Here is a 26,291-nt window from a genome sequence, read left to right as displayed (position 1 = left end):
GAGTGTGTGCCTTCAGGCTTCTGTACCTCCTACCTGATGGTAACAGTGAGAAAAGGGCATGCCATGGGTGCTGGAGGTAATTAATAATGGACGCTGCCGTTCTGAGACACCACTCCCTGAAGATGTCCTGGGTACTCCTAATGAAGTATAGCCACTGTCTTGCCTTCTTTATGACTACATCATTGACAGATTATGAATTGAAATAACAAATATAGGTGATTTCAAAAACAGGGAAATTTCATGGTGATTTTCATGATCAGCACCCCAACATCCATACGATATACCCAAAGGTATTCAGGAAGCAGAATCTCTGTTGTCCAGTGCAACTTAGTTTGATGCAATCGATATATATATATTTTTGTTTTGTAATCTATAATTTTATTAAGCATTGCAAAATACTGCTGTTTCAAAAGAACATATTTCACAACAAATGCCAGTGACATTAAACCTGATTCTGATTCTCCTCTCCGACTCCTTGTTTTCAATGGATTTCTGTGGCAGCGGGTGCTCTCTCTCTCTCTCTCTCTCTGCACCACGAGACCAGTACGGCTCCCTAACCTGAGTTGCCTTTCTCTGTGAACAGTCTCTGACGGACGTGCACCTCCGAATGAAGAGCCTCGCCTCGCCCCCGCAGGAGATTCCAGGCTTCCTCCAGGCCTCCAGGGACTCGGCTGGGAGCAGCAGCAAAGCCTCGTCCTGCGACATAGACGACTTTGTCCTGGTGCCCCACAACAGTCCGACGCACTGCTCTGGTAAGTCCCCACCCGCTGTTGCCATGGCGACAGCTGTCAATAATGGTTCTCCACCAATCCGAGGCTCTCGTTCATTCCCGGAAGTAATTGTTCCATTGCTGATGGCCTGGTTTCCAGATTCCCCTCGCTCACCCTTCCACTTCTCTCTACTGTAAGACCATAAGTCCTAGGAGCAGAATTAATCCTTTCGATCCAACGAGTTTGCTCCACCGTTCCATCATGGATGATGTATTAACCCTTTCCACCCCATTCTCCTGTAACCCTTGACACATACACTAATCAAAAACCTATCAATCTACGCTTTAAGTATGCCCAGTGACCCGCCCTCCACAGCCGTCCATGGCAATGAATTCCACAGATTCACCAGCCTCTCGCTAATGAAATTCTTCCTCTTCACTGTTTGAAAGGGACGTCCTTGTTCTAGCCCAGGGATTCCCAACCATCTTTATGCTATGGACCCCTACCATTAACTGAAGGGTCTGTGGACCCCAGTTTTGGAACCCCTGATCTAGAGTGAGGTCCTCATCATGCCTCTCCTAGGGCATTTGTAGAAATGTGTTATCCAATAGCAGGACTGGGCCAGTGGACCAGGAGCTGTTGTCCGATTGAAAGGTCAGGCCTCTGGAGCAGGACCTGCTGTTGTCCGGTAGAGGAGTCAGGCCACTGGACCAGGGGCTGCTCTTCAAGGACAGTATGTATTGCATCCAGTTCTGGTTGTCCTGCTATAGGAAGGACGCTGAGGCTTTGGAAAGGGTGCAGAAGAGTGTGACTGTTGGTGTTGTGTTTTGCACCTTGGCCACAGAGTAATGCTGTTCCATTTGGGTTTTCGTGTTTGATTGAATGACAGTTGAACTGAAGTTGAAGCTGAGCTCTTTCCTCAGGTGAGCTGCTGACTGACAGCCTGACAGGACGGACAGTGATTGACAGCCTTAACTACAGCAGGTAGGTCTTCCGTACACCGTTCCAGCACGGCAGGCAGAAACTCCGGAATGCCGGAGCCTGGGTTTAACCCTGCAGCTCCTATTACTTCATGGGCAGGCATCCACCCAGCTAACAGGAACCACCTGCCACTCCTTTCCAACTCATTACTTACAGCCCATTTGAACCCACAGCCCTTGTTCACCCGTTGAACCAGCCAGCCTCAAACAGTTACTCCTAGTCTTCAGTTACCTTGTTGCCTCGTCGTGCTAAGTGTCTGTTCTGTCTTGTTTTGTGGCTCCCTGTGGCTTGCATTTTGCAGATTATTATTAAAGATATCGCTCACCGAATTGTCTCTGCTGCTTTGCATCTTTGTCAAGCTTCCTCTAAATTTCCTGGTACCTTGTGCTTTGTCCCAGCCAACCTCGTCTTACTCAACCATGACCATGATCACCCATATCATCGACGTGACACATAACGAGCGAACGAGAGTTCAGTTGAGTAGATATTAAGTTCCAAGGCCATGACAAAGTAGATTGTGAGGTGAAGAGTCCAAAGAAACTCCAATGAATATTTATTTAGCCTCTTGCATTTGGACAACCCGATCATCCCAGAGTTGGCCAAGTGAATTCATGTTCGACTATCTCCATTGCATGTATCCTTACATAAGGGGACCAAAACTGCACACAGAACTCAGATACTTTATCATTCTATCGGCATCTGCCATGGGAGATCACGGTCTTTCCGTGACCATGATTGTTCTTGGCAAATTCTTCTACAGAAGTGGTTTGCCATTGCCATCTTCTGGACAGTGTCTTTACAAGACGGGTGACCCCAGACATTATCAATACTCTTCAGAGATTGTCTGCCTGGTGTCAGTGGTCACATAACTAGGACTTGTGATCTGCACCGGCTGCTCAAACGACCGTCCACCACCTGCTCCCATGGCTTCCTGTGACCCTGATCAGGGGTGGAGGGGCTAAGCTACACCTTCTCCAAGGATGACTAGCAGTCTAACAGAGGGAACGAGCACCTTACACCTCCTTTGGTAGAGACGTATCTCCACCCTGACACTTCATGCAGTTGTAATAATACTCCTGAATTTCATAACCCCAGCCCACATTCACTGGACAATTAATTGTTTTTGGAAGTGTTGCTTCCTCAGAATTTTTGTTTGTTTATGATAGACCGCCGGAAGCTGAATACAAATATAATTTCAGATTACTTCTATCACGTAGGAGTGTGGAGAAACAAGAAATTAACTTTTATTGAATATAATGTGTTTGATTGTACAATGGTGCTGACACTTTCCAATAGTTCAACTAAAGTAAAAACATTTTGTTGATGATTTTCGTTTGTACTCAGTGTCTGAGGCTTCTCACTTCAGCGTCCAACAATAATCAGCCAGCATTGATGGATTCCAGTTTCCCTGATACCGTTTCTCCGTGACCACAGTGTCCCGGTGAAACCTTTCACCGTGTTCGTCATTGCGGGGAAGAAATCTAAATGGGAATGCAGAAAATTAATCTTTAGTGACATGTTGCATTTCATGGTTTTGTGTGCTTGAAGCATTTGTCGACTACCTGCACGTAGTCTGGTGTCCTGTAGTTGCCAAGAAAATGTTCAACAACATCCTTGAATGCCTTCCATGTGATTTTCTCCGGTCCCACTAGAAGTTCTTCAAGTTGCCTGGCATTGATGACCTGATTGATTTGTGGACCAACAAAAATTGCCTTCCTTAATCTTGGTGTCAGTTATTCTGACTTGAATTATGAATTGAAATAACAAATATCGGCGATTTCAAAAAAAATGGGGCATGATAGGGAAATTTCGTGGAGATTTTCATGATCAGCAGCCCAAAATTCATAGGATACACCCAGAGGTATTCAGTAGGCAAAAGCTTTGTTGTCCAGTCAATTGAGTGGTTGGAATGCCATCGTCATTCTATTTTGCTGTGTCTGGTATATGCTAGGGTTAATCTGTCTTGTTTCCTTTTTCCCTCCAGCGGCTCTCTCTTAACTTCCGCTGGCCAGGGAAGTCACGGGGAGCCACTCTCTCCCTCCGCATCCTGCAGCAGTTCCCCAAGCCCCTCAGGGTAAGCCGGGCGCGATCCTGAGCCAGACTGGCTGTTGCATTGAACCTCTGATGGTTCCCTGAAGAAAGCTTTTGGCACACTGGCCTTGATAAATCAAAGTACAGGAGATGGGATGTTATGTTGAAGTTGTATGAGACGTTGGTGAGGCCTAATTTGGAGTATTGTGTGCCGTTTTGGTCACCTACCTACTGGAAAGATGTAAACAAGGTTGAAAGAGTACAGAGAAAATTTACAAGTATGTTGCCAGGATTGGAGGACCTGAGTTGTAAGGAAAGATTGAATAGATTAGGACTTTATTCTTTAGAACGTAGAAGGTGAGAGGAGATTTGATAGAGGCATACAAAATTACGAGGGGTATAGATAGGGTAAATGCAAGCAGGCTTTTTTCCACTGAGGGTGAATGTGACTACAACTAGAGTCCGTGGGTTAAGGGTGAAAGGTGAAAAGCTTAAGTGGAACATGAGGGGAAACTTCTTCACTCAGAGGGTGGTGAGAGTGTGGAATGAGCTGCCAGCGCAAGTGGTGCATGCGAGCTTGATTTCAATGTTTAAAAGAAGTTTGGATAGGTACATGGATGGGATGGCTATGGTCCTGGTCAATGAGAGCAGTTTAATTGGGTCAGCATGGACTAGATGGGTTGAAGGGCCTGTTTCTGTGCTGTACTTTCCTGTGACTCTAAGATCTGATTTTTAATGAGTTCGAATCTGCCTGAGGAGCTTTCTAAAAGTCAGAGAGGTCAGAGGTGCTCTTTACAGTTAAAGAGTGTGCAGGCTCATGGGAACGATCCCAGGCAGGAAGGGGTTAGTGTATGAGGAACATCTAATGGCTCTGTGCCTGTTCTTGCTGGAGTTTAGAAGAATGGGTGAAGCTTTAATTGATACTGATCGAATACTGAAAGTCCTAGATAGAGTGGATGTGGAGAGGATGTTTCCTGTAGTGGGGGAGTCTAGGACCAGAGGACACTGATAGAGTGGACGTGGAGGGGATGTTTCCTATAGTGGGGGAGTCTAGGACCAGAGGACACAGATAGAGTGGATGTGGAGAGGATGTTTCCTGTAGTGGGGGAGTCTAGGACCAGAGGACACAGATAGAGTGGATGTGGAGGGGATGTTTCCTATAGTGGGGGAGTCCAGGACCAGAGGACACAGATAGAGTGGATGTGGAGAGGATGTTTCCTATAGTGGGGGAGTCTGTGACCAGAAGACACAGATAGAGTGGATGTGGGGAGGATGTTTCCTATAGTGGGGGAGTCTAGGACCAGAGGACACAGATAGAGTGGATGTGGGGAGGATGTTTCCTATAGTGGGGGAGTCTAGGACCAGAGGACACAGATAGAGTGGATGTGGAGAGGATGTTTCCTGTAGTGGGGGAGTCTGGGACCAGAGGGCACAGATAGAGTGGATGTGGAGAGGATGTTTCCTGTAGTGGGGGAGTCTAGGACCAGAATAGAATCATGACTGTCGGTGTGATATGACTGTGCTGTGTCTTTCAGTCGGCCAAACCAGGAGTTGATTGCCACCTACGGAGCCACGATTCCCATCCCCGTGCCCACCCAAGTTCTCAACTACCAGCGAATCGAGCAGAACCTCCAGTCTCCGAAACGCAGTCTCCCGCCAAGGTATGGTATTCTCAGGAGATGGCCGGACCACAGCTAATTGCCACCATACCCTGCACCCAAGAAGCAGCGTTCCGTAAATCATTCTCGTTTCCATTCATTGTCCTTATTCCACATAGTAGAATCAGAATCAGGTTTATTGGCACTGATGTCTGTAAAGATTAGCTTGATTTCTCGCATGTACATCAAAACATACCGTGAAACACATCGTTTGTGTCAACTTCCAACACAGTCGGAGCATGCACTGGGGGCAGCCCGCAAGCGTCACCATGTTTCCATGTTTCCGTCATAGCATGCCCACAATCTTACTAAACTTAACCTGTACATCTGCGGTCTGTGGGAGGAAACCCACACGGTCACGGGGCGGACGTACAAACTCCTTACAGACAGTGGCGAGAATTGAAAGTTCAAAGTTCCAAGTAAAAGTATTGTCAAAGTACGTATATGTCATCATATAGAATCCTGAGATTCATTTTCTTGTGAGCATCCTCAACAAATCCATAGTAGAATAATAACTGTAGTAGAATGGATGAAAGACCACACTAACTGGGCTGGGTGTTCAATCAGTGTGCAAAAGACAACAAACTTTGCAAATACAAAAAGACAGAAATAATAATAATAATAATAAATAAATAATCAATAAATATCGAGAACATATGATGAAATATCCCGGCAAATGAGTCCATAGGTTGTGGGAACATTTCAGTGATGGGCAAGTGAAGTTGAGTGACGTTATCCATTTTGGTTCAAGAGCCAGATGGTTGAGGGGTAATAAGTGTTCCTTAGCTGGTGGTGTGGGTTCTGGGGCTCCTGTGCCCCCTTCATGATGGCAGCAGCGAGAAATGAACATGACCTAGATGGAGGAAGTCCCTGATGATGGGTGCTGCTTTTCTGCAACAGTGCTCCATATAGATGTGCTCAACGGTGGACAGGGTTTTCCCTGTGACGAACTGAGCCATAGCCAATATCTTTTGTAGGATTTTCCATTCAAGGGCGTTAGTGTTTCCATACCAGGCTCACAGCCAGTCAATATACTCTCCACCACACATCTATGGTGCACTTTCTAGTTCCATATCTAGACACTGATCACTGGCACTGTAAGGCGATGCATTAGTCCTCAGTATAAATTGGGATAGAGCTTGTAAGAAGGTATTACAAATAAGTGAAGGCAATTTTAATGATAATTACACTGGACAACAACTTTTTTGAAAATGTTGGTTCCTCATAATTTTGTTTTTGTTTATGATAGACCACTTGGTGCTGAACACAAATATAATTTCAAATTATTCATATCACAATTTGGAGAAACAAGAAATTAACTTCTATTGAATATAATGTGTTTCATTGCATAACAATACTGATGCTTTGCAATAGTTTATCTCAGCTAGAAATGTTTTATTGATGATTTTCATTTGTGCTCAGTGTCTGAGGCTTCTTGTTTAAGTGTCCAACAATAGTCAGCCAGTATTGATGGACTCCAGTTGCCTTGATAACCTGAATTAGAATCAGGTTTCTCCACAAGCACAATGTCCTGGTGAAATCTTTCGCCGTGCTCATCACTGACAGCTTCAAGGTTTGCGGGGGAGAAGTCTAAACGGGAATGCAGAAAATGAATCTGTAGTGACATGTTGCACTTCATGGTTTTGTGTGCTTGAACCATGTTGTCAACCAGCTGCCTGGAGTTTGGTGTCCTATAGTTGCCCAGAAAATTTTTAACTTCCTTGGATGCCTTCCATGTGATTTTCTCTGGTCCCACTAGAAGTTCTTTAAGTTGCCTGTCATTGATGACCTGTTTGATTTGTGGACCAACAAAAATGCCTTCCTTAATCTTGGCATCAGGTATTCTGACTTGAATTATGAATTGAAATAACAAAAATAGGTGATTTTTTTAAAAAATGGTGTGTGATAGGGAAATTTCATGGAGATTTTCATGATCAGCAGCTCAAAATCATTAAGCTACACCCAAAAATATTCAGGAATCAAAATCTTTATTGTCCAGTGCTATTGAACAAATAAAAATGTCAATGATGGTTTCAAGAACGAGTTCGTATTCTGATAGGTCTCTTCATTGAGGATCCAATCAGGGAGCAGAGAGCAAGAAAAACCTGCTGAGTTCCTCCAGCACATTGTGTGTGTAGCTAGGGGACTGGTTCCTTTCTTACTGCGTATTGAGGAGGGATTGATTAATAAGTTCTTAATAGAAGATCCTTTAGGAAAGAGTCACCATAGCTTGGCAGGATTTCCAATTTGGTTTAAAGTTGAGAAGCCAGCAAGGAAGTAAGCCTGTATGGGAGCGACCTAACATCGGCAACAGCAACAGGACTGTTGAATTAAAAGTCAGAATCAGAATCAGTTTTAATATCATCGGTGTAAGTCAAGAAATTTGTTGTTTTGCGACAGCAGTACATTGCAATACATAATACTCGGAAGTGCAGTCTGACCAATGCCTTACAAATCCTCAATATTACATCCTTGCTTTTATATTCTAGTACTGTACTCTCGAAATGAATGCTAACTATTGCCTTCCGCACCACTAACTCAACCTGCAAGTTAAACTTTTGGGATTCCTGCACATAGACTCCCAAGCTCCTTTGCACCTCAGTTTTTTAGAATTTTCTCCCCATTTAGAAAATAGTCTACATCTTTATTCCTTCTACCAAACTGCATGACCAGACACTTCCTGACACTGTATTCCATCTGCCACTTCTTTGCCCATTAAATCCTTTGACCCATCGAGCATTGAAGAGTACGGCACAGGAACAAGACCTTTGTCCCAATGGAAAGGTTTAGAAGGTAATGGGCCAAACGTGGAAAAATGGGACAAATTTGGGCACCCTGGCTATATATATGTACCTAAAACTTTTGCACAGTACTGTAAAGTTAATCTTTAAATCATTATCTTTCACCTTTAGGTCAGAGGCATTTGGAAGGTCCTGCAGCACAAATCCACTGGGACTCAACAAAACAGGAGCGTCTCCTCCTCAGTACGGAGACCAGGGCGCCACACACCATCGAGCGTCGTCTTTGGGAAGCTTCAACCTTTACCCACCCTTGTCACAAGGTAGGCTGTCCGCTGGGCACTCTGCGAGGAAACATCCCTACCTGGAGTGTGCACACCTAGCAGAAGGTGCGTGTGTCACGTTCTGAGTGAAGGGCCGTATGCACAAAGTTCAAAGTAAATTTTATTGTCAGAGTACGTATATGTCAGCATATACAACCCTGAGATTCATTTTCCTGTGGGCATTCTCAGCAACTCTATAGAATAGTAAGTATAACAGGATCAATCAACCTGAGTTCAGAAGACAACAAACTGTGTAAATGCAAATATAAATAAATAGCAATAAATAATGAGATAAGAGTCCTTAAAATGAGATCATTGGTGTGGGAACATCTCAATGGATGGGCAAATGAGTGAAATTATTCCCTTTTGTTCAACAGCCTGATGGTTGAGGGGTAGTAACTGCTCTTGAACCTGGTAGTGTGAGTCCTTTTACCCAGTGGCAGCAGTGAGAAGAGAGCAGGGCCTGATGATGGATGCTGCTTTCCTGTGATAGCGTTTAATGTAGATGTGTTCAGTGGCTGGGAGGTACTGGGCTGTATCCACTACCTTTTGTAGGATTATCCGTTCAAGTGCGTCTACAGTGCAGTGTCTTGTTCCATGTCTTCCATCACACACCACCCGTTAGCAGAATTTATTATTACTTCGTTGCCCGCAGTTCTGGCTGCCTGGCGTAGGAAAGATATCATTGAGCTTAGAACAGTGCAAAGGAGATTTAAAAGAGTGTTACTGGGACTGGAGGGGTTGAGTTATAAAGACAGACGAAACATGAGCAGTAGATGTGGTGTTATATCCACTCCATCTGCCAAAAGTGGAACCTCCCAGTGGCCAAACATTTTAATTCCTATCCCCATTCATGCTCGACGTGTCGGTCCGTGGCCTCCTCTTGTGCCACGATGAGGCCACCCTCAGGGTGGAGGAGCAACACCTTATCTTCCATCTGGCACGGACATTGATTTCTCCTTCTGATGGGAAAGGTAAAGGGCTGGAGAGGAAGGCATCCGACAGGAGAGGAGAGTGGAGCACAGGAAAAAGGGAAAGAGGAGGGGCACCAGGCAGGTGAGGAGAGAAGAGGGGAGGGAAGAATTTTATTACAGTAAAGGAGAAAGTGCAGTGCAGGCAGACAATAAGGTGTGAGTCCATGATGAAGTAGGTTGTGTGGTCCAGGATTCATCTTGTACCAGGGATACTGTTTTGGTTCAAGTTGGCGCTGGTGAATCTCGGCGACTTCTGGCTGGTGGCTGATGAAACAAGGAAGACAACTAAATACTTTGTTAATCACTCTTTCTCTGGTAAACGATCATCGTAAGCAATAGTCTGTAACTTCCCTTTGGACTCGGGGGCAATTCGGTGTGGCAGAACCGAGGCGAGGCAGTGGGACATTGCCAAGAGCAAAGAAAACCTGAGGTTCATTCAACTTAAGCACCAGGCCGAATCAGAAAGGTTGGGCACAGGCCCCGTGCAGATCGAAGCGACTGAACCCAATGCTTGGACATTGATCTAGGCGCCGAGCCGGATTGGAAAGGTCAGGGTGTTGGGGCCTGAGACGGGGGACAGGCTGGTTCAGCTCGCTTCTCCATGATGATTACTCGGCTGTGCGCTGAACTAAGAGTTCAAGGACAGACTCCCTTCATGGACTTCAGTTCAGAACGCTTGCAATTACGGTTTGCATGTCTCCAAAAGGATCACAACTTTATTGTGTTTGGAGGCTTGTGTGCCTCGATAACCCAGAGAGCTGTGTTGGCTGGAGTTAGGGCTTTATGCTTTGGCTCTCGGTAGGGTCGCCTATACCTAACAGGTCTAAGGGTGAAGGTCAGACTAAGAGTGATCCACCAGACCTCCAGGTTCGAGGGTTCAGTTCAGGGCTAACAACCCTGACTGGTAAAACAAAATTGTTATGGAAACAGCAATGAAAATTTCTTCTCCCCCTGAGTGTGACAGTATTCCTGAGTCTCCACCTGGGACTTGCATGACTGACAGTAGTGAAAACTGAGAGGAAGCTACTGACACTCTGAACACCACCAGAGATGGAGAACCTTCACTGCTGCCCTAAATTCCAGCAGCGTGATGGGCAGTAAGTATCGTTTGAAGGATTTGTTTTTTCCCTCTCTGCACATTGGGTGTTCAACAGTCTTTTATTTATATATAGATGGGTTCTTTTGGGTTTCTTTGCTTTGTGGCTGCCTGTAAGGAACGAACTGCAAGGTTGTATAGCGTATACATACTTTGATAGTAAATGTACTTTGAACTTTGAACTTTCAATAATCAGAATTAGAATCAATCACTGGCATGTATGATGTGAAATATGTTGCTTTGCAGCAAAGACATAACAATTGCGCTATCTTACAATATAATCAATAATTCGGATGAAGGACTAGTGAGATGGTGCTCGTGGACCATTCAGAAAAGGCTCCTGTGCCTCCTCCCTGATGGTAGTAATGAGAAGAGAGCATGTTCCACTTGGAGTCTGAGGAGGTTTGATATGTCACTAAAGACACTCGCAAATTTCTACAGATGTACCGTGGAGAGCGTTCTGACTGGCTGCATCACCGTCTGGTATGGGGGGGGGGGGGGGGTGCTACTGTACAGGATCGAAGCAAGCTGCAGTGAGTTGTAAACTTAGTCAGCTCCATCACGGGCACCAGCATCCATAGCATCCAGGACGTCTTCAAGGAGCGATGTCTCAATGGCAGCATCCATCATTAAGGACCCCATCACCCAGGACATGCCCTCTTCTCATTGCTACCATCAGGGAGGAGGTACAGGAGCCTGAAGACACACACTCAGCGAATCAGGAACAGCTTCTTCTCCTCTGCCATCAGGGAGGAGGTACAGGAGCCTGAAGACACACACTCAGCGATTCAGGAACAGCTTCTTCCCCTCTGCCATCAGGGAGGAGGTACAGGAGCCTGAAGACACACACTCAGCGATTCAGGAACAGCTTCTTCCCCTCTGCTATCAGGGAGGAGGTACAGGAGCCTGAAGACACACACTCAGTGATTCAGGAACAGCTTCTTCCCCTCTGCCATCAGGGAGGAGGTACAGGAGCCTGAAGACACACACTCAGTGATTCAGGAACAGCTTCTTCCCCTCTGCCATCAGGGAGGAGGTACAGGAGCCTGAAGACACACACTCAGCGATTCAGGAACAGCTTCTTCCCCTCTGCCATCAGGGAGGAGGTACAGGAGCCTGAAGACACACACTCAGTGATTCAGGAACAGCTTCTTCCCCTCTGCCATCAGGGAGGAGGTACAGGAGCCTGAAGACACACACTCAGTGATTCAGGAACAGCTTCTTCCCCTCTGCCATCAGGGAGGAGGTACAGGAGCCTGAAGACACACACTCAATGATTCAGGAACAGCTTCTTCCCCTCTGCCATCGGATTACTGAATGGACAGTGAACCCATGAACACCACCTCACTACTTTTTTATTTCTATTTTTGCAGTACTTATTTAACTATTTAATAGATACAGGATATACTTACTGTAATTCACAGTTTTTTCTATATTATTATGTATTTCAATGTATTGCTGCCATAAAGTTAACAAATTTCACGACATATGCCAATGATATTAAACCTGGTTCTGATTCGGATTCAGTGTGGTAGGAGCTGTCCTTGAGCCTGGTGCCACGTACTTCCGGGTTTTGGTATCTCCTTGTCTGTGGAAGGGGGAAGTAGAGGGAATGTCTGGGATGGGAGGGGTCATGGTGATGCTGGCTGCTTTTCCGAGGCAGAGTTAACTCAGAGTGAGAGGCAACCATGTATGATACCGTGGTCCGAAGGTAACGGATTGCTGTTTTGAAACCAGGTGTCCTGCCACCAGAACCTCACCAGCATGGGCTGGGCTCCCGGCTGCACAGTGCGCCCAATCTTTCAGACACACTGCACTACCAACAGAAGATGAAGAAGCAATATTCTGAGCCGCTGGTGGCCGGTATGGCCCAGCCTCTTCAGAGCCCGCCACAGCAGTCCTGCAGACAGATGAAGCTGTCCCCCAAACTCTCCGAGTTAATTCAGAGGAGCCCACTCCCCACCATCGTGGGATCGCCAACCAAGGTACCATTGCTGGTGTGAACCTGGGGGAAGGTTATTTTTCCGGGGGGACTCAGCAGGTCAGGTAGCATCTATGGAGTGGAATAAACCGTCAATGTTTCTGGCTGACACTCTTCATTAGGACTGGAAAGGAAGGGGGCAGAGGCCAGAATAAAGTGGTGGGGGGAGGCTTGTGAGTGATAGGTGAGGGGCTATGCATGGACAGATGTGAGGCTTAATGGTGGCCACAACTCGGTTTTATTATAACTGATATATAAGATGTGAAAGTTAGCTGGTTAGGCAGTATCTATGAAGGAAAGTAAACGGTCAGATTTCAGGCTGAAGCCCTTCATCAGAACTGGAAAGATTCGGTTGTTTAATTCTACTATCAGAGAATGCATACTGTAGACAACCTGAAATTCTTACTCTTCACGGACATCCACCAAATATGAAAATCCCCAAAGAATGAATGACAGAAAAACATTAGAACCCTGAAGTGCCCCTGCTCCCTCCCACGCACAAACAGCAGCAAAAGCATCACCCCTCCCTGCTTCCCCTCCCCCCACCTGCCTCGACAGAAGCTTCAGCCCCACCACCCACCGTGCAAGCAGTAGCAAAGCCCCCAGAGAGACCAAGATCTGGAGTCCATCGGAAAGTTACTGTCCATCCCAACAGCACTCTCTTTCTCACTAACTCCTGCCACACCAGACAGGGGGCCAGCAGCGCACTGACTCCATGTTAATCTACTGTGTCGCTTATTTCAACAGCAGCGTACACTGCTGTCTCGATGTTTCAGTCTCCCGCGACACTTCAGTGGGTGACACTGGCGAAGACACACCTCCTCCAGGCTGCACCTGGAGTTACCAAAAATGCTAGGGCACTCAGCGAGCTCCGAGACTGAAAAACCACATTTCGAGCGCAGCTGCAGATCACCGTCTCCGACAGGAGCCCATTCACCTCAAGAGTTAAAAAAAGACATAAAAGAGACAAAATTAAACTGTGTCACAGATAAACTGGAAGAAATCTCCTTCTGGTGCCATCTTTAGCTTCTCCTTTAGTGAAAGAAAAGGGCACAGAAGCCAGAATAATATAATAAATAATACAAATATTTAACTTTTTTAATGTTGTTGGGGAGGGGAAGCCTGGTGTCTATTTAATATTTCAATAATATTTGAGTAATCTATATATTTTGTTTGAAGCAGTTAAGCTTCAAAGCAAACTGTATGTTTTTAAATCTAATGAACTCAGCAAAATTGGCACTTGTTTCTCATTGGCTCCAAAATAGTGTTCCAATAGCTCAGTATTCATGAGTCAGTTATCCATTGTGTAATCAAACTCATCAATCTTTCCAATGTAGCCAGCCATTTCTGTTTTAGTTTAAATAATTATTATCATGTACATTACTCACACTTTATGAACCCTGAGTTCTTCCATTTACGGCCTTTCTTTAAAAACAAAACTCGATCGTGTCTTCTCTTCCGAAGTATATGTGCCACGATGCTTTTTTTTAAACTTGACTGTCTCTTCATATGCTGTACAGGTTCATATTCCCTTATTCGAAATCCTTGGGGCCAGTTGCATTTTGGAATTCAGAATTTTTCGGATTTCAAAATCCCTCCTTATTGGTTCCGGGACCCCCCCATGGATAGTAATAAACAGGTATGCTCAAGTCCCTTGTTTAACCTGTCTCAATGCGGGTGGACTTTAGGACCTGGCGGAGTTCTGGACCTACGCACATCCTCCCGTATACTTTAAATCATCTCTAGATTACTTATAATACCTAATACAATATAAATGCTATGTAAGTAGCTGTTATACTGTATTATTTAGGGAATAATGACAAGAAAAGAATTTTATTTCCAACAAAAACATTCAATAAAACATAAAAATATACAGCTTCAAACGAACCAAATCAAAACACATGGTAAATGACTTTTTGGAATAAATGTAGAATGTCACTGTCACTATAAAACTTCAGTTACTTGTCTTTCTGTTTCTTTAAATCATATACAGTGGTAGTTCCGACACCATATTCTTCAGTAAGATGCCGCACAGACACACCACGATCAAGCTTCTGCAATAACTCCACTTTCTGCAATACTGATAATAATAGATGCTTCCTTCTCTTTTTCTCATTGTTACCCATAGGGGTATCTGCAGCTCTTTTTGACATTTTCACAGTGAAATTAAACACAAAGTCAACAGTGAACACAAAATATCAGCGAACAGCAAATGCACGTGTAACCAGTACGAGCGCGGAGCCACAACTGTCGTCTGGCGGCCTCTGCTCGTGCTGCCACATCACATTTTGCCAACAGCTGACGTAACTCAGACGTAACTGAAGAATATGGTTTTGGAACTACCACTGTATATGATTTAAAGAAACAGAAAGACAAGTAACTGAAGTTTTATAGTGACAGTGACATTCTACATTTATTCCAAAAAGTCATTTACCATGTGTTTGATTCGGTTCGTTTGAAGCTGTATATTTTCATGTTTTATTGAATGTTTTTGTTGGAAATAAATTTTTTTCCTTGTCATTATTCCCTAAATAATACAGTATAACAACTATTTACATAGCATTTATATTGTATTAGGTATTATAAGTAATCTAGAGATGATTTAAAGTATACGGGAGGATGTGCGTAGGTCCAGAGTTCCACCGGGTCCTAAAGTCCGCCCACACTGAGACAGGTTAAACAAGGGACTTGAGCATACGTGCTTTTTAGTATCCGTGGGGGGGGGGGGGGGTCCCGGAACCAATAAGGAGGGATTCTGAAATCCGAAAAATTCTGAATTCCAAAATGCAACTGGCCCCAAGGATTTTGAATAAGGGATTGTGGACCTGTATTTAGTAGATGCGCCCTTGGCAGCAGTTACAGCCTTGAGTCTGTGTGGATGGGTCTCTACCAGCTTTGCACATCTGGACACCTATTTTTCCCCCATTCTTCTTTACAGAACAGCTCAAGCTCTGTCAGATTGTAAGGGGATCATGAGTGAACAGCCCTTTTCAAGTCCAGCCACGAATTTTCATTTGGATTGAGGACTGGACTCTGACTTGGCCACTCCAGGACATTAACTTTGTTGTTTTTAAGCTGTTCCTTTGTAGCCAAGCTTTGTGCTTGGGGTCATTGTCTTGCTGGAAAACAAATCTTCTCCCAAGTCACAGATCTCTTGCAGACTGCATCAGGTTTTCCTCCAGGATTTCCCTGTATTTTGCTGTGTTCATTTTACCCTCTACCTTCACAAGCCTTCCAGGGCCTGCTGCAGTGAAGCATCCCCACAGCATGATGCAGCCACCACCATGCTTCACGGTAGGGATGGTGTGTTTTTGGTGATGTGCGGTATTTGCTTCACGCCAACTTAGAAATTTCCTTGTATCCATCTTTTCAAAGACCTTTTCACGGAGTTGCTTAGAGTGATCTTTGGTCTTCATGGTGTAGTTTTTGCCAGGATACTGACTCACCTGCAGTTGGACCTTCCAGACACAGGTGTATTTTTACTATAATCAATCGAAACACCTTGACTGCACACTGTGATCTCCATTTAACTAATTATGTGACTTCTAAAACCAATTGTCTGCACCAGTGATGATTTGCTGGGTCATATTAAAGGGGGTGAATATTTATGCAATCAATTATTTGGATAATTTGATCAATTATCAATTCCATGCCCCCCCCACCACCAAACACATCTTTCCCTCCCCCCCCCCCTCACTTTCTGCTTTCCGCAGGGGGGAATGCTTTTTATAGGCACTGAATATACAAAATGACTAAAATATTATTGAAGGATTGAAAATTTTTGAAAATTTCTCCTTTTTTGAGGCATTGTGAGTGTTGTTACTTTGATGTACTTGTGCTATTTTTGAATAATAATAATAATAATAATAATAATAAAAAGATTTGAAAAGAAGAAGAAAAAAATATATTATTGAAATAGTAAATACACAATAAAGCCATCTGCTCGTCATCTGGTAGTTTCCTGCATCCAGCTATGGGGTAGCATAGTGCTGACTGTGATGCCATGTGTCAGAGTTCGGAGTTCATATATCACACCATCTGTAAGGAGTTTGTACTTTCCTCTCCAAGGACGTTTGCGTTTTCTCCAGGTGCTCCGGTTTCCTCCAACATTCCAGTGATACAGCTACCGTTAATTAGTCTTAGTAACTTGTCCTGCGACTTGACTAGTGTTAAATAGGTGGGCTCGTGAGCTGTGTGGCTCATTAGACCAGAAAGGCCCGTTATGTGCTCTGTCTCTAAATAAGTAAAGAAAATACAGTGGTTGAAAACAGAAGCAAATTGTTCTGGTCGTACTGTCAGCCCGTGTTTTGTGCTCGGTGTGTCCTGATCCACAGGCTTCAGGGGAAGTAGCAAGAATGCGGCTGCAGCTGGTGTGGATGGGACTCACAGCTGGTGAGAGGTGGGCACAAAGGGGTTTGGCAAGGGTAACCATGGATCCAGGGAGATCACAAGAAAAAAGATTTTTAAAGATTGGCTTTATTTGTCATCTTGGGCAAAGTGTGGCATCTGCTTAGCACATCCCCCCTCCACCCCTATTCAAGGGCATTGGTGCCAGTCAACAGACGCTCTGCCACACATCAATAGAGGTTGTAGATGTCGTGCCAAATCTTCGCAAGTGCCGCAGGAACTAGAGGCACTGCCGTGCTTTCTTACCAACCCAGGACAGGCCCACTGAAATGGTAACACAAAGTTGCTGACCCTCTCCACTGGCCGATTTCCTCCTCCTGAAGTCAATAATCAGCTCCTTGGTCTTGCTGACATTGAGTGAGGGATTGCTGAGTGAGGTCTATACAGAAAGATGCCACGAGGGACCAATGACATCGTGAAGGATCCCACCCACCCTGCTCATGCACTGTTTGTCCCACTCCCATCGGGGAGGAGGTTACGCAGCATCCACACCAGGACCACCAGACTCAGAAACAGTTACTTTCCCCAGGCAGTGAGGCTGATCAACACCTCCATCCACTAACCCACCCCTCCACACCCCCAACCACCACTATTTTACCACTTCCTGTCAGAGCCACCTCCTGTGCCTAGTGTCACTTTGTGGACATACAGTCAATCTGTGTATATAGGCTATCTTATGTACAGTGGTGCTAGAAAGTTTGTGAACCTTGTAGAATTTTCTCTATATCTGCTTGAATATCACCTAAAATGTGATCAGTTCTTCAGGCAAGTGCTAAAACTGGATAAAGAGAACCCAATTAAATAAATAACAGAAAAAAAACATTATGCTTCTTCATTTATTTATTGAGAAAAACAATCCGATATTGTTGGAAGAAGTAGGTGAACCTTTGCTTTCCGTAACTGGTGTGACCCCCTTGTACAGCAATAACTTCAACCAACTGTTGATCAGTCCTGGTCATCTGCTTGGAGGAATTTTAGGACATTCCTCATTCCGAAACTGCTGCAACTCTGGGATATTGGTGGGCTTCCTGGCATGAACTGCTTGCTTCCGGTCCTTCCACAGTATTTCTATAGGTTTAAAGTCAGGATTTATACCTACTGTGTTTATTCTTTATCATTTTCTTTATTTTATTGTGTTTTATGGGCTGCATCAGATCTGGAGTAGAAACTGTTTTGTTCTCCTTTACAATTGTGTACAGGAAATGACATTGAACAATCTAAATCTTGAGCTATCTTGAATCTTTGTGTTGTCAGTACAAGGGAGAACTGTAGGCTCCTTCTGGGCAACCGAGGTTACAGCTCAACTAGTCAGCTTCCAACGTTGTCTCCTCAGGTGTCCTCGCCCTTCGAGTTCCCAGAGGCTCCCGGCACCCAGAACCTCGTCACGATGCTCACTCACCAGGGTGTGACCCTGGCCTCCAGTCGCAACAGGACGGCGCCCGATCTCGGCCACTTCCACCACCAGCAGCTCGGACACGCGCAGAAGCCCGCCGATGAAGAGAAGGGACCTTTCGGCAGGTTTGATATCTAACCCCAGCATGGCACTTGTCCGGGGTACTGGGGCCCTCAAACGATGGGTCAGTGGGGTGTCAACAGTACTCTCTCCCTGGGTAAAGGAAGGAGTTAGCTAAGATTCACATCTCAGCAGGGCTGCAACCACCATGCTGAGGAGGGAGAAGGAGGAGGTTTGCAATACACACAAAACACTGGGGGAGCTCAGCAGGGCAGGCAGCATCTATCGAAGAGAGTCTGGCCAAGATGAGGTGGGGGGGGGGGTGGAGGAAGAGGTACAAGGTGGTAGGTGAGGGGTGAAACCGGGATGAAGTAAAGAGTTGCAAAATTGATTGGTGAACGAGGAAGAGAAGGGGGAATTCGATAGGAGAGGACAGAAGACCATGGAGGAAAGGGAAGGGAAGGAGCACCAGAGGGAGGTGATGGGCAGGTAAAGAGATGAGGTGAGAGGGGGAAATGGGAATGGGAACGGTGAAGTGGGGGGCAATTAGCAGAAGTTCAAGAAATCGATGTTCATGCCATCAGGTTGGAAGCTACTTAGACAGAATATAAGGTGTTGTTCCTCCAACCTGAGTGTGGCCTCATCTGGGCAGTAGAGTAGATTGACATCTCAGAATGGGAATGGGAAGTAGACTTGGTGGTGGCCACTGGGAGATCCCGGTTTTTCTGGTAGACGCAGCGTAGGTGCTCAGCGGTGGTCTCCCAGTCTATGCCAGGTCTCACCAATATACAGGGAAGCCACACCAGGAGCACCGAATACAGTAGACGACCCCAGCAGGCTCACAGGTGAAGTGTCACCTCACCTGGAAGGACTGTTTGGGGCCCTAAATGGTGGTGAGGGAGGAGGTGTAGGGGCAGGTGAAGCATTTGTTCCGCTTGCAAGGATAAGTGCCAGGAGGGAGATCAGCGGGGAGGGACAATGGACAAGGGAGTCACGTAGGGAGTGATCCCTGCAGAAAACAGAGAATGGGAGGGAGGGAAAGATGTGCTTGGTGGTGGGACCCCGTTGGAGATGGCAGAAGTTTCAGAGAATTATGTGCTAGATGTGGAGGCTACTGGGGTGGTAGGTGAGGACAAGAGGAACCCTATCCCTGGTGTGTCGGCAAGAGGATGGGGTGAGGACTGACGTGTGCGAAATGGAAGAGATGGGGGTGAGGGCAGTGTTGATGGTGGAAGAAGGAAAGCTCCTTTCTTTGAAGAAGGTGGATATCTCATTAGTTCTGGAATGAAAAGCCTCACCCTGAGAGCAGATATGGCTAAGGCGGAGGAACTGAGAGAAGGAGATGGCATTTTTCAGGAATGAAAAGCCTCATCCTGAGAGATATAAGGATGTATTGCTGAGGCTTCATAAGGCAGTGGTCGGACTGCACTTGGAGTATTGTGAGCAGTTTTGAGCCCTTTATCTAAGAAAGGATGTGCTGACGTTGGAGAGGGTTGAGAGGAGGTTCACGAAAATGATCCTGGGAGTGAAAAGGTTAACATATCAGAAAAGTTGGATGGCTCTGGGACTGTACTCGGAGTTTAGAAGAATAAAGCGGGGGTGGATTCTCCTTGCAACCTATCGAATATTGCTCGGCCTAGTAGAGTGAGGTGAAGAGCACATTTGCTACAGTGGGGGAGTCTAGGACCAGAGGGCACCGCCTCTAAAAATAGAGGGATGTTTTCCATTTTGAATGAGATGAGGAGGAATTTCTTTAGCCAGAGGGTAGTGAATCTGCGGAATTTATTGCTGCAGATGGCTGTGGAGGCCGAGTCGTTGGGGATATTCAAAGCTGTTTGAAGAGTTTTTGATTAGTCGGAGGAGATGCTCCCTGTAGCGATGGTTTCACCCGAGACTGAGTATGTGCTCAGATAAACGAGGATTGACTCCTGTTCAAATCTCTTAACAAGATCAGTAAGGGGTATCCAGTTGGTCGGTGCGTAGTTTCCTGTAATCCACGTGCTGACAAAGCTGTCGTACCAACCTGCAGGTCGCTCAGCGCCGGGAAGCTGTCGGATCTGCTGCTGAAGGCAGCATTCGGAGGGCAGGCCACAGAAGCCGTCAGCAACGAGAACCTGAGCACAGAGAGGCCGATGGACGTGGCAGGTAATGGGGCCCGCAGCGGGCCTGTTAACTCGGGGAGAGTGGTATAACCTCTGACTGGGGCTGTAGTGCCCCCTGTGCCTTGAGGCCCTGCGCCCCAAGCATGGCAACCCCTTCCCCTTCTCCTAATGCTTGCCTCTTCTGCTGCCCCTCAGTGTGAACTGCCGCGCACTACGGAGTGTTGGGGGAGATTTAGCTCTGCCGTGTAATTGCAAGATGTGCTTCAAATGCCGATTGAGATCAGAAGTGCCCATCACAGTGAGTAGGTGTTTTGAGCAATAGTGGTTGGGCCCACCTGCACAGAAACAGGCCCTTTGGCCCATCTGGTCCATGCTGGCCAAGATATTGATGCAGTTGTGAAGTTGCATTTCATTGGGAGTTTTGAGGAGATCTGGTCTGTCACCAAATACTCCAGCAAATTCCTACAGGAGTACAGTGGGGAGAATTCTAACCGGCTGCTCGGGGTCCCGTGTGGAGGGGGCCACTGCACAGGATCGGAAAAATGAGATCATTGGTGTGGGAACATCTCAATGGATGGGCAAGTGAGTGAAATTATTCCCTTTTGTTCAAGAGCCTGATGGTTGAGGGGTAGTAACTGCTCTTGAACCTGGTAGTGTGAGTCCTTTTACCCAGTGGCAGCAGTGAGAAGAGAGCAGGGCCTGATGATGGATGCTGCTTTCCTACGGCAACGTTTCATGTAGATGTGCTCAATGGCTGAGAGGGTTTTACCCGTGATGTACTGGGCCAAATCCACTACCTTCTGTCCGAAGGCATCGGTGTTCCCGTACCAGGCCGTAATGCAGCCAGTCAGCACACTTTCCACCACACACCTGTAGAAGTTTGCCAAGGTTTTTGATGGCATGTCGAATCTCTGCAGACTCCTGAGGAAGTAGAGGCGCTATCGTGCTTTCTTCGCAATTATATTTATACGATGGGTCTAGGACAGGTCCTCTGAGATGGTGACAACCGGGAGTTTGAGGTTACTGGCCCTCTCCACCTCTGATCCTCCAACGACTGCTGGCTAATGGACCTCTGGTTTCTCTCTCCTGAAGTCCACAATCAGCTCCTTGGTCTTATTGACATTGAGTGAGAGGTTGTTGTTATTACACCACTCAGCCAAGTTTTCAATCTCCCTCCTGTATGCTGATTCAACGTGGTGTTGGAGCTGTACTTAGCCACACAGTCGGAGGAGTAAAGCGAGAGGAGCAGGGGGCTGAGTACACATCCCTGTGGTGCTCCTGTGCAGGTGGAGATTGTGGAGGAGATGTTTTTGCCAATCCGAACTGACTGGGCTCTACAAGCGAGGAAATCCAGGATTCAATCGCACAAGGGGGTGTTGAGGGCCCGGTCTTGGAGCTTACTGATCAGTTTTGAGGGGATGATGGTGTTAAATGCAGAGCTGTAGTCGATGAAGAGCATCCTGACGTCTGCATCTTTGCTGTCCGGATGTTCCAGGGTTGTGTGAAGAGCCAACAAGATGGCATCTGATGGGAGTAGGACAAACAGACCATGGGCAGGGCGGGTAGGATGTTACTGGCCCTTTTCTGTATATACTCTCTGTCTTTGATGGCAGGTAAGCCTTGATGGCATCCTCTCTGGCCACAGTGGTAATGCCAGGTGACTGGAGGGTAGCAAATGCCATTCCCTTGCTCAGGAAAGGGAATAGGAATAAAGCTGGGAATTATAGACCACCGTGTCCTACATCAGTGGTGGGCAAACTACTGTAGAGGATTCTTAGAGACAGGATTTCCAGGCATTTGAAGAAGCATAGTCAGCATGGCTTTGTGAGGGGCAGGTCTTGCCTCGTGAGTCTGATTGAATTCCTTGAGGATGTGACACAAAACACATTGATGAAGGTAGAACAGTGGATGTGGTGTATATGGATCTTAGTAAGATGTTTGATAAGGTTCAAACTGTTCAATTTAATATCAGAGCATGTATTCAGTGTACCACCTGAAATTCTTACTCTTCACAGACCTCCACACAACAAGAAACCTCAAAGAATGAATGATAGTAACATCAGAACCCCAAAGTCGCCCCTTCCCCTCCCACACACAAGGAGCAGCAGAAACGTCGAATCTCCCCCCTCCCGCTTCCCCCACTTGCCACCAGCAAAAGCACTGACCCATGCAAGCAATAGCAAAAGCCCCCAAAGGGATCTTGATCTCAATTCTGTGCTGGGAAGAAGTTCTTGGCATTCGATCTATGCCTCTTATTATCTTGTACACCTGCCTCTGTGTCCCCTGTATATCTTATACCTGCCTCTACCACACTCCTGGCAGCACCTTCCAAGCACTGACCACTCAATGCCTCCTCTTGGGGGAGAGTTTACAGCAAAGTCTCACTGTTCAGCAATAAGGAAACATCACGTAGAGTCAAAGAGCACTACAGGCCCTTTGGTCCATCTAGTCCGTGCCAAACCATTCATCTGTCTACTTCCATTGACCTGCACCAGGTCCATAGCCCTCCATAATCTTCCCATCCATGTACCTATCTAAACCTCTCTTAAACATTGAAATCAAACTCACATGCACCACTTCCACTGTCAGCTCATTCCCTCTGAGTGAAGAAGCTCCCGTTCATGTTCCCTCTGAACCTTTTACCCTTAACCCATGACGTCTAGTCGTAGTCCCACCCCAACTCAGTGGAAAAAGCCTGCTTGCACTTACCTTAGCTATACACCTCGTAATTTTGTATACCTCTATCAAATCTCCCCTCATTCTCCTATGCTCCAAGGAATAAAGTCCTGACCTATTCAATCTTTCCTTATAACTCATGCCCTCAAGTCTTGGAACATCCTTTAAAGTTTTTCTGGGCTCTTTCAATCTTGGTTACATCTTTCCTATAGGTAGGTGACCAAAACTGCACACGATACTCAAAACTAGGCTTCACCAAAGTCTTATACAATTTCAACGTAACATCCCACCTGCTGTACTCAATACTTTGATTTATGAAGCCCAACGTGCCAAAAGCTTTCTCTACAACACTGTTCAACTTTCCGTGTTGGCGCGTGGCCGGGAGGTTAAGGAGTTCGTCTAGTAACCTGAAGGTCACTGGTTCGAGCCTTGGCTGAGGCAGTGTGTTTGTGTCCTTGAGCAAGGCACTTAACAACACATTGCTCTGCGACGACACCGGTGCCAAGCTGCTTGGGTCCTAATGGCCTTCCCTTGGACAACATCGGTGGCGTGGAGAGGGGAGACTTACAGCTTGGGCAACTGCCAGTCAGGCTTGTGCCCTGGAAACTTTCCAAGGTGCAAATCCATGGTCTATCGAGACGAACGCAGGCCTGCTACTACTACTGTTCAACTTTCCAGTAAGATGGTGGAGCACTCAGGCTTCTACAGGGCCAACCAAAGGCATTATGATCTTTTATAAACATTGCAAGACCCTGCAATGTTAAAGAAGTTAAAGTACCGCAGGTCTACCCCATCAGCGAGTTGCTCGTTGGCAGAGAAACTGAAGGAGCTGGACTTGCTGTGGATCGTAATGCCACCTGTGACGGAGAGGCATCGATGTGCAGTGAGAAATTGTCTTAGTCGCTCTTCTTGTGATCACAAGACAATGGTGGTGTTGAATGCTGACGTCCGATTTGCTGTTTTATTGACAAACGGCAGGGGTCTTGGCCCTAGGGTGGACGAAGCCTCAAGCTGTGGTGGCCCCTGTTGCAGCTTCCCAGGTTTGCTGCCCCCCAGTGTTTGCTCAGCAGAAAACAAGTTGCATTGTGATCAACTGCAGACTGTTACAACATACATGGGCTCAGGGACTTTATTTTACCGCTATCTTATATGTGCCTTGTGCTCTTGTGCTGTGTATGACTGTTAATATATCTGTGCTAATACACATTGTGCTCTTAATATATCTGTGCTTGTCGTGGTTTCTCGTGCCCCTCAAACGACCAGGAGACGCAGGAGATTCTTCAAGAAGTGTTAAACTTTAACTTGCAAATCAAAGCTGAGACAGTCATTGAGCTAGTCGCTGATTGCCCACCGATCCTTGTACATAGCATTTTTTATAGCAATCTCCTGGTTTAGTTACATTACTATATCCAATCGGTCTATAGTTGCGTATCACTAGTACATCAGCCACTATTGTTTCTACCCATTAACTTAATCATGTTCTAATCAACATCTCTTAGCTAGCCTCTCATTAACACACCATTGTCTTCTTATTTGGCTACATTCTTAAGTCACTGATGTGTTCAATAGTACAGAGACAAAACAGAGATTTCATTCTCCTACTAAATTGGACACATACATAGCAAATAGCAAACACAAAGCTGACTACATAGTTTTGGTTACATTGCAACTTTTATACTCCAATATGCTTCACACCATAGACCCAAGTGATGCGTTTTCATTTGGCTTTATTCATGGGTATTCACGTATGGCTGAATGACAATTAAACTTGAACTTGACCTTGTTGCTATATTTCCTCACACCTATAGTCTCTGTGTCCGTCTTCCAATTAAATACAGATGCAAAAAATCTATTTAAGATCTCCCCCATCTTTTTGGCTCTATGCATAGATTACCATTTTGATATTCCAGAGGACCAACTTTGTCCCTTGCGATCTTTTTGCCCTTAATATATTTGTAGAAGCCCTTAGGATTCTCCTTCACCTTATCTGCTGGAGCAACTTCATGCCTTCTTGCAGCCTTCCTAATTTCCTTCTTAAGTGTTCTGTTACATTTCTTATCCTCCTCAAGCACCCGATTTGTTCCTGCCTGTCTACACCTCCTTTTTTCTCTTAACCAGGGCCTCAAATCTCTTGAAAACTAAGGTCCCCTAAACCTATTATTTGTGTTTTTTATTATGAATATAAGTTCTGTATTCTCAAAATTTCGCTTTTGAATGCCTCCCATTTAGCACGTACTCCTTTGCCAGAAAACATCCTGTCTCAATCCATCCTTGCCAGATCTTTTCTGATGCCAACAAAATTAACCTTTCTCTAATTTAGAATTTCAACCACATGACCAGACCTATCTCTTTGCATACTTACTTTGAAACTAATGGCATTATGATCACAAGATGCAAAGAGTTCCCCTACACAAACTCCTTTCACCTACCCTGCCTCATTCCCTAACAGGATCTAGTACTGCTCTCTCTTTAGTTGGGACTTCTATGTACTAATTAAGGAAACTTACCTGAACATGTTTGATAAACTTTTTCCTGTCCAGCCCTTTTACAGTATGGGAGTTCCAGTCAACGTGCGGAAAGTTAAATCACCTATTATCACAACCTTATGTTTCTTGCAACAATCTGCAATCTCTCTACAGATTTGCTCCACTAAATCCCATGGACTGCTAGTTGGTCTATAATATAATGCCATAAATGGGGTCATACCTTTCTTATTCCTCATTTCTACCCATAAAGCCTCATTAAACGAGCTCTCCAGTCTGCCCTGACTGAGCATTGCCGTGACATTTTCTTTGACTAGTAATGCCACTCCTCCCCCATTAATCTCTCCAGCTCTTATCATGTCTAAAACAACAAAACGCCAGAACATTGAGCTGCCATTCCTGCCCCTACCAGGTCTCACTAATGTCTACAATGTCGTAATTCTCCAAGTTGATCCGTGCTCTGAGCTCATCCATCTTTCCTACAACACTCATTGCAGTGAAACATACACAGCTCAGGACTCCAGTCCTGCCGTGCTCAGCCTTTTGATTCCTGACTTTGAATGTAGGCTTAACAACATCTTTCTTCACACCCTCTCCACAATCTGTTGTGGCACTCTAGTTTCAAACCCCTGCAACTCCAGTTTAAACCACCCCACCCCCCCAGCCCCTGTGCATTAA

At 45.7% G+C, this 26,291-nt stretch overlaps 1 protein-coding gene across 2 annotated transcripts in view; it reads left to right on the top strand.

Annotated features, from left to right (window-relative positions):
- The window catches only part of ulk1b (unc-51 like autophagy activating kinase 1), a 132,165-nt gene that overhangs the window by 77,061 nt on the left and 28,813 nt on the right, over nucleotides 1–26,291 (top strand). For both annotated transcript variants that reach the window (XM_073051953.1, XM_073051952.1), the window contains exons 13-20: nucleotides 584–752; nucleotides 1,634–1,694; nucleotides 3,676–3,765; nucleotides 5,258–5,383; nucleotides 8,293–8,441; nucleotides 12,249–12,496; nucleotides 18,233–18,417; nucleotides 20,382–20,497. In XM_073051953.1, the coding sequence (XP_072908054.1) occupies nucleotides 584–752; nucleotides 1,634–1,694; nucleotides 3,676–3,765; nucleotides 5,258–5,383; nucleotides 8,293–8,441; nucleotides 12,249–12,496; nucleotides 18,233–18,417; nucleotides 20,382–20,497 (1,144 nt within the window). The remainder of the gene's footprint in view (nucleotides 1–583; nucleotides 753–1,633; nucleotides 1,695–3,675; nucleotides 3,766–5,257; nucleotides 5,384–8,292; nucleotides 8,442–12,248; nucleotides 12,497–18,232; nucleotides 18,418–20,381; nucleotides 20,498–26,291) is intronic.

This window comes from Hemitrygon akajei, chromosome 7 (genome assembly GCF_048418815.1).
Source record: "Hemitrygon akajei chromosome 7, sHemAka1.3, whole genome shotgun sequence".
In the NCBI taxonomy this organism is placed as follows: Eukaryota; Metazoa; Chordata; class Chondrichthyes; order Myliobatiformes; family Dasyatidae; genus Hemitrygon; species Hemitrygon akajei.
Note: the sequence above shows the minus strand (reverse complement) of the source record. Positions and strands in the feature narration are given on the sequence as shown.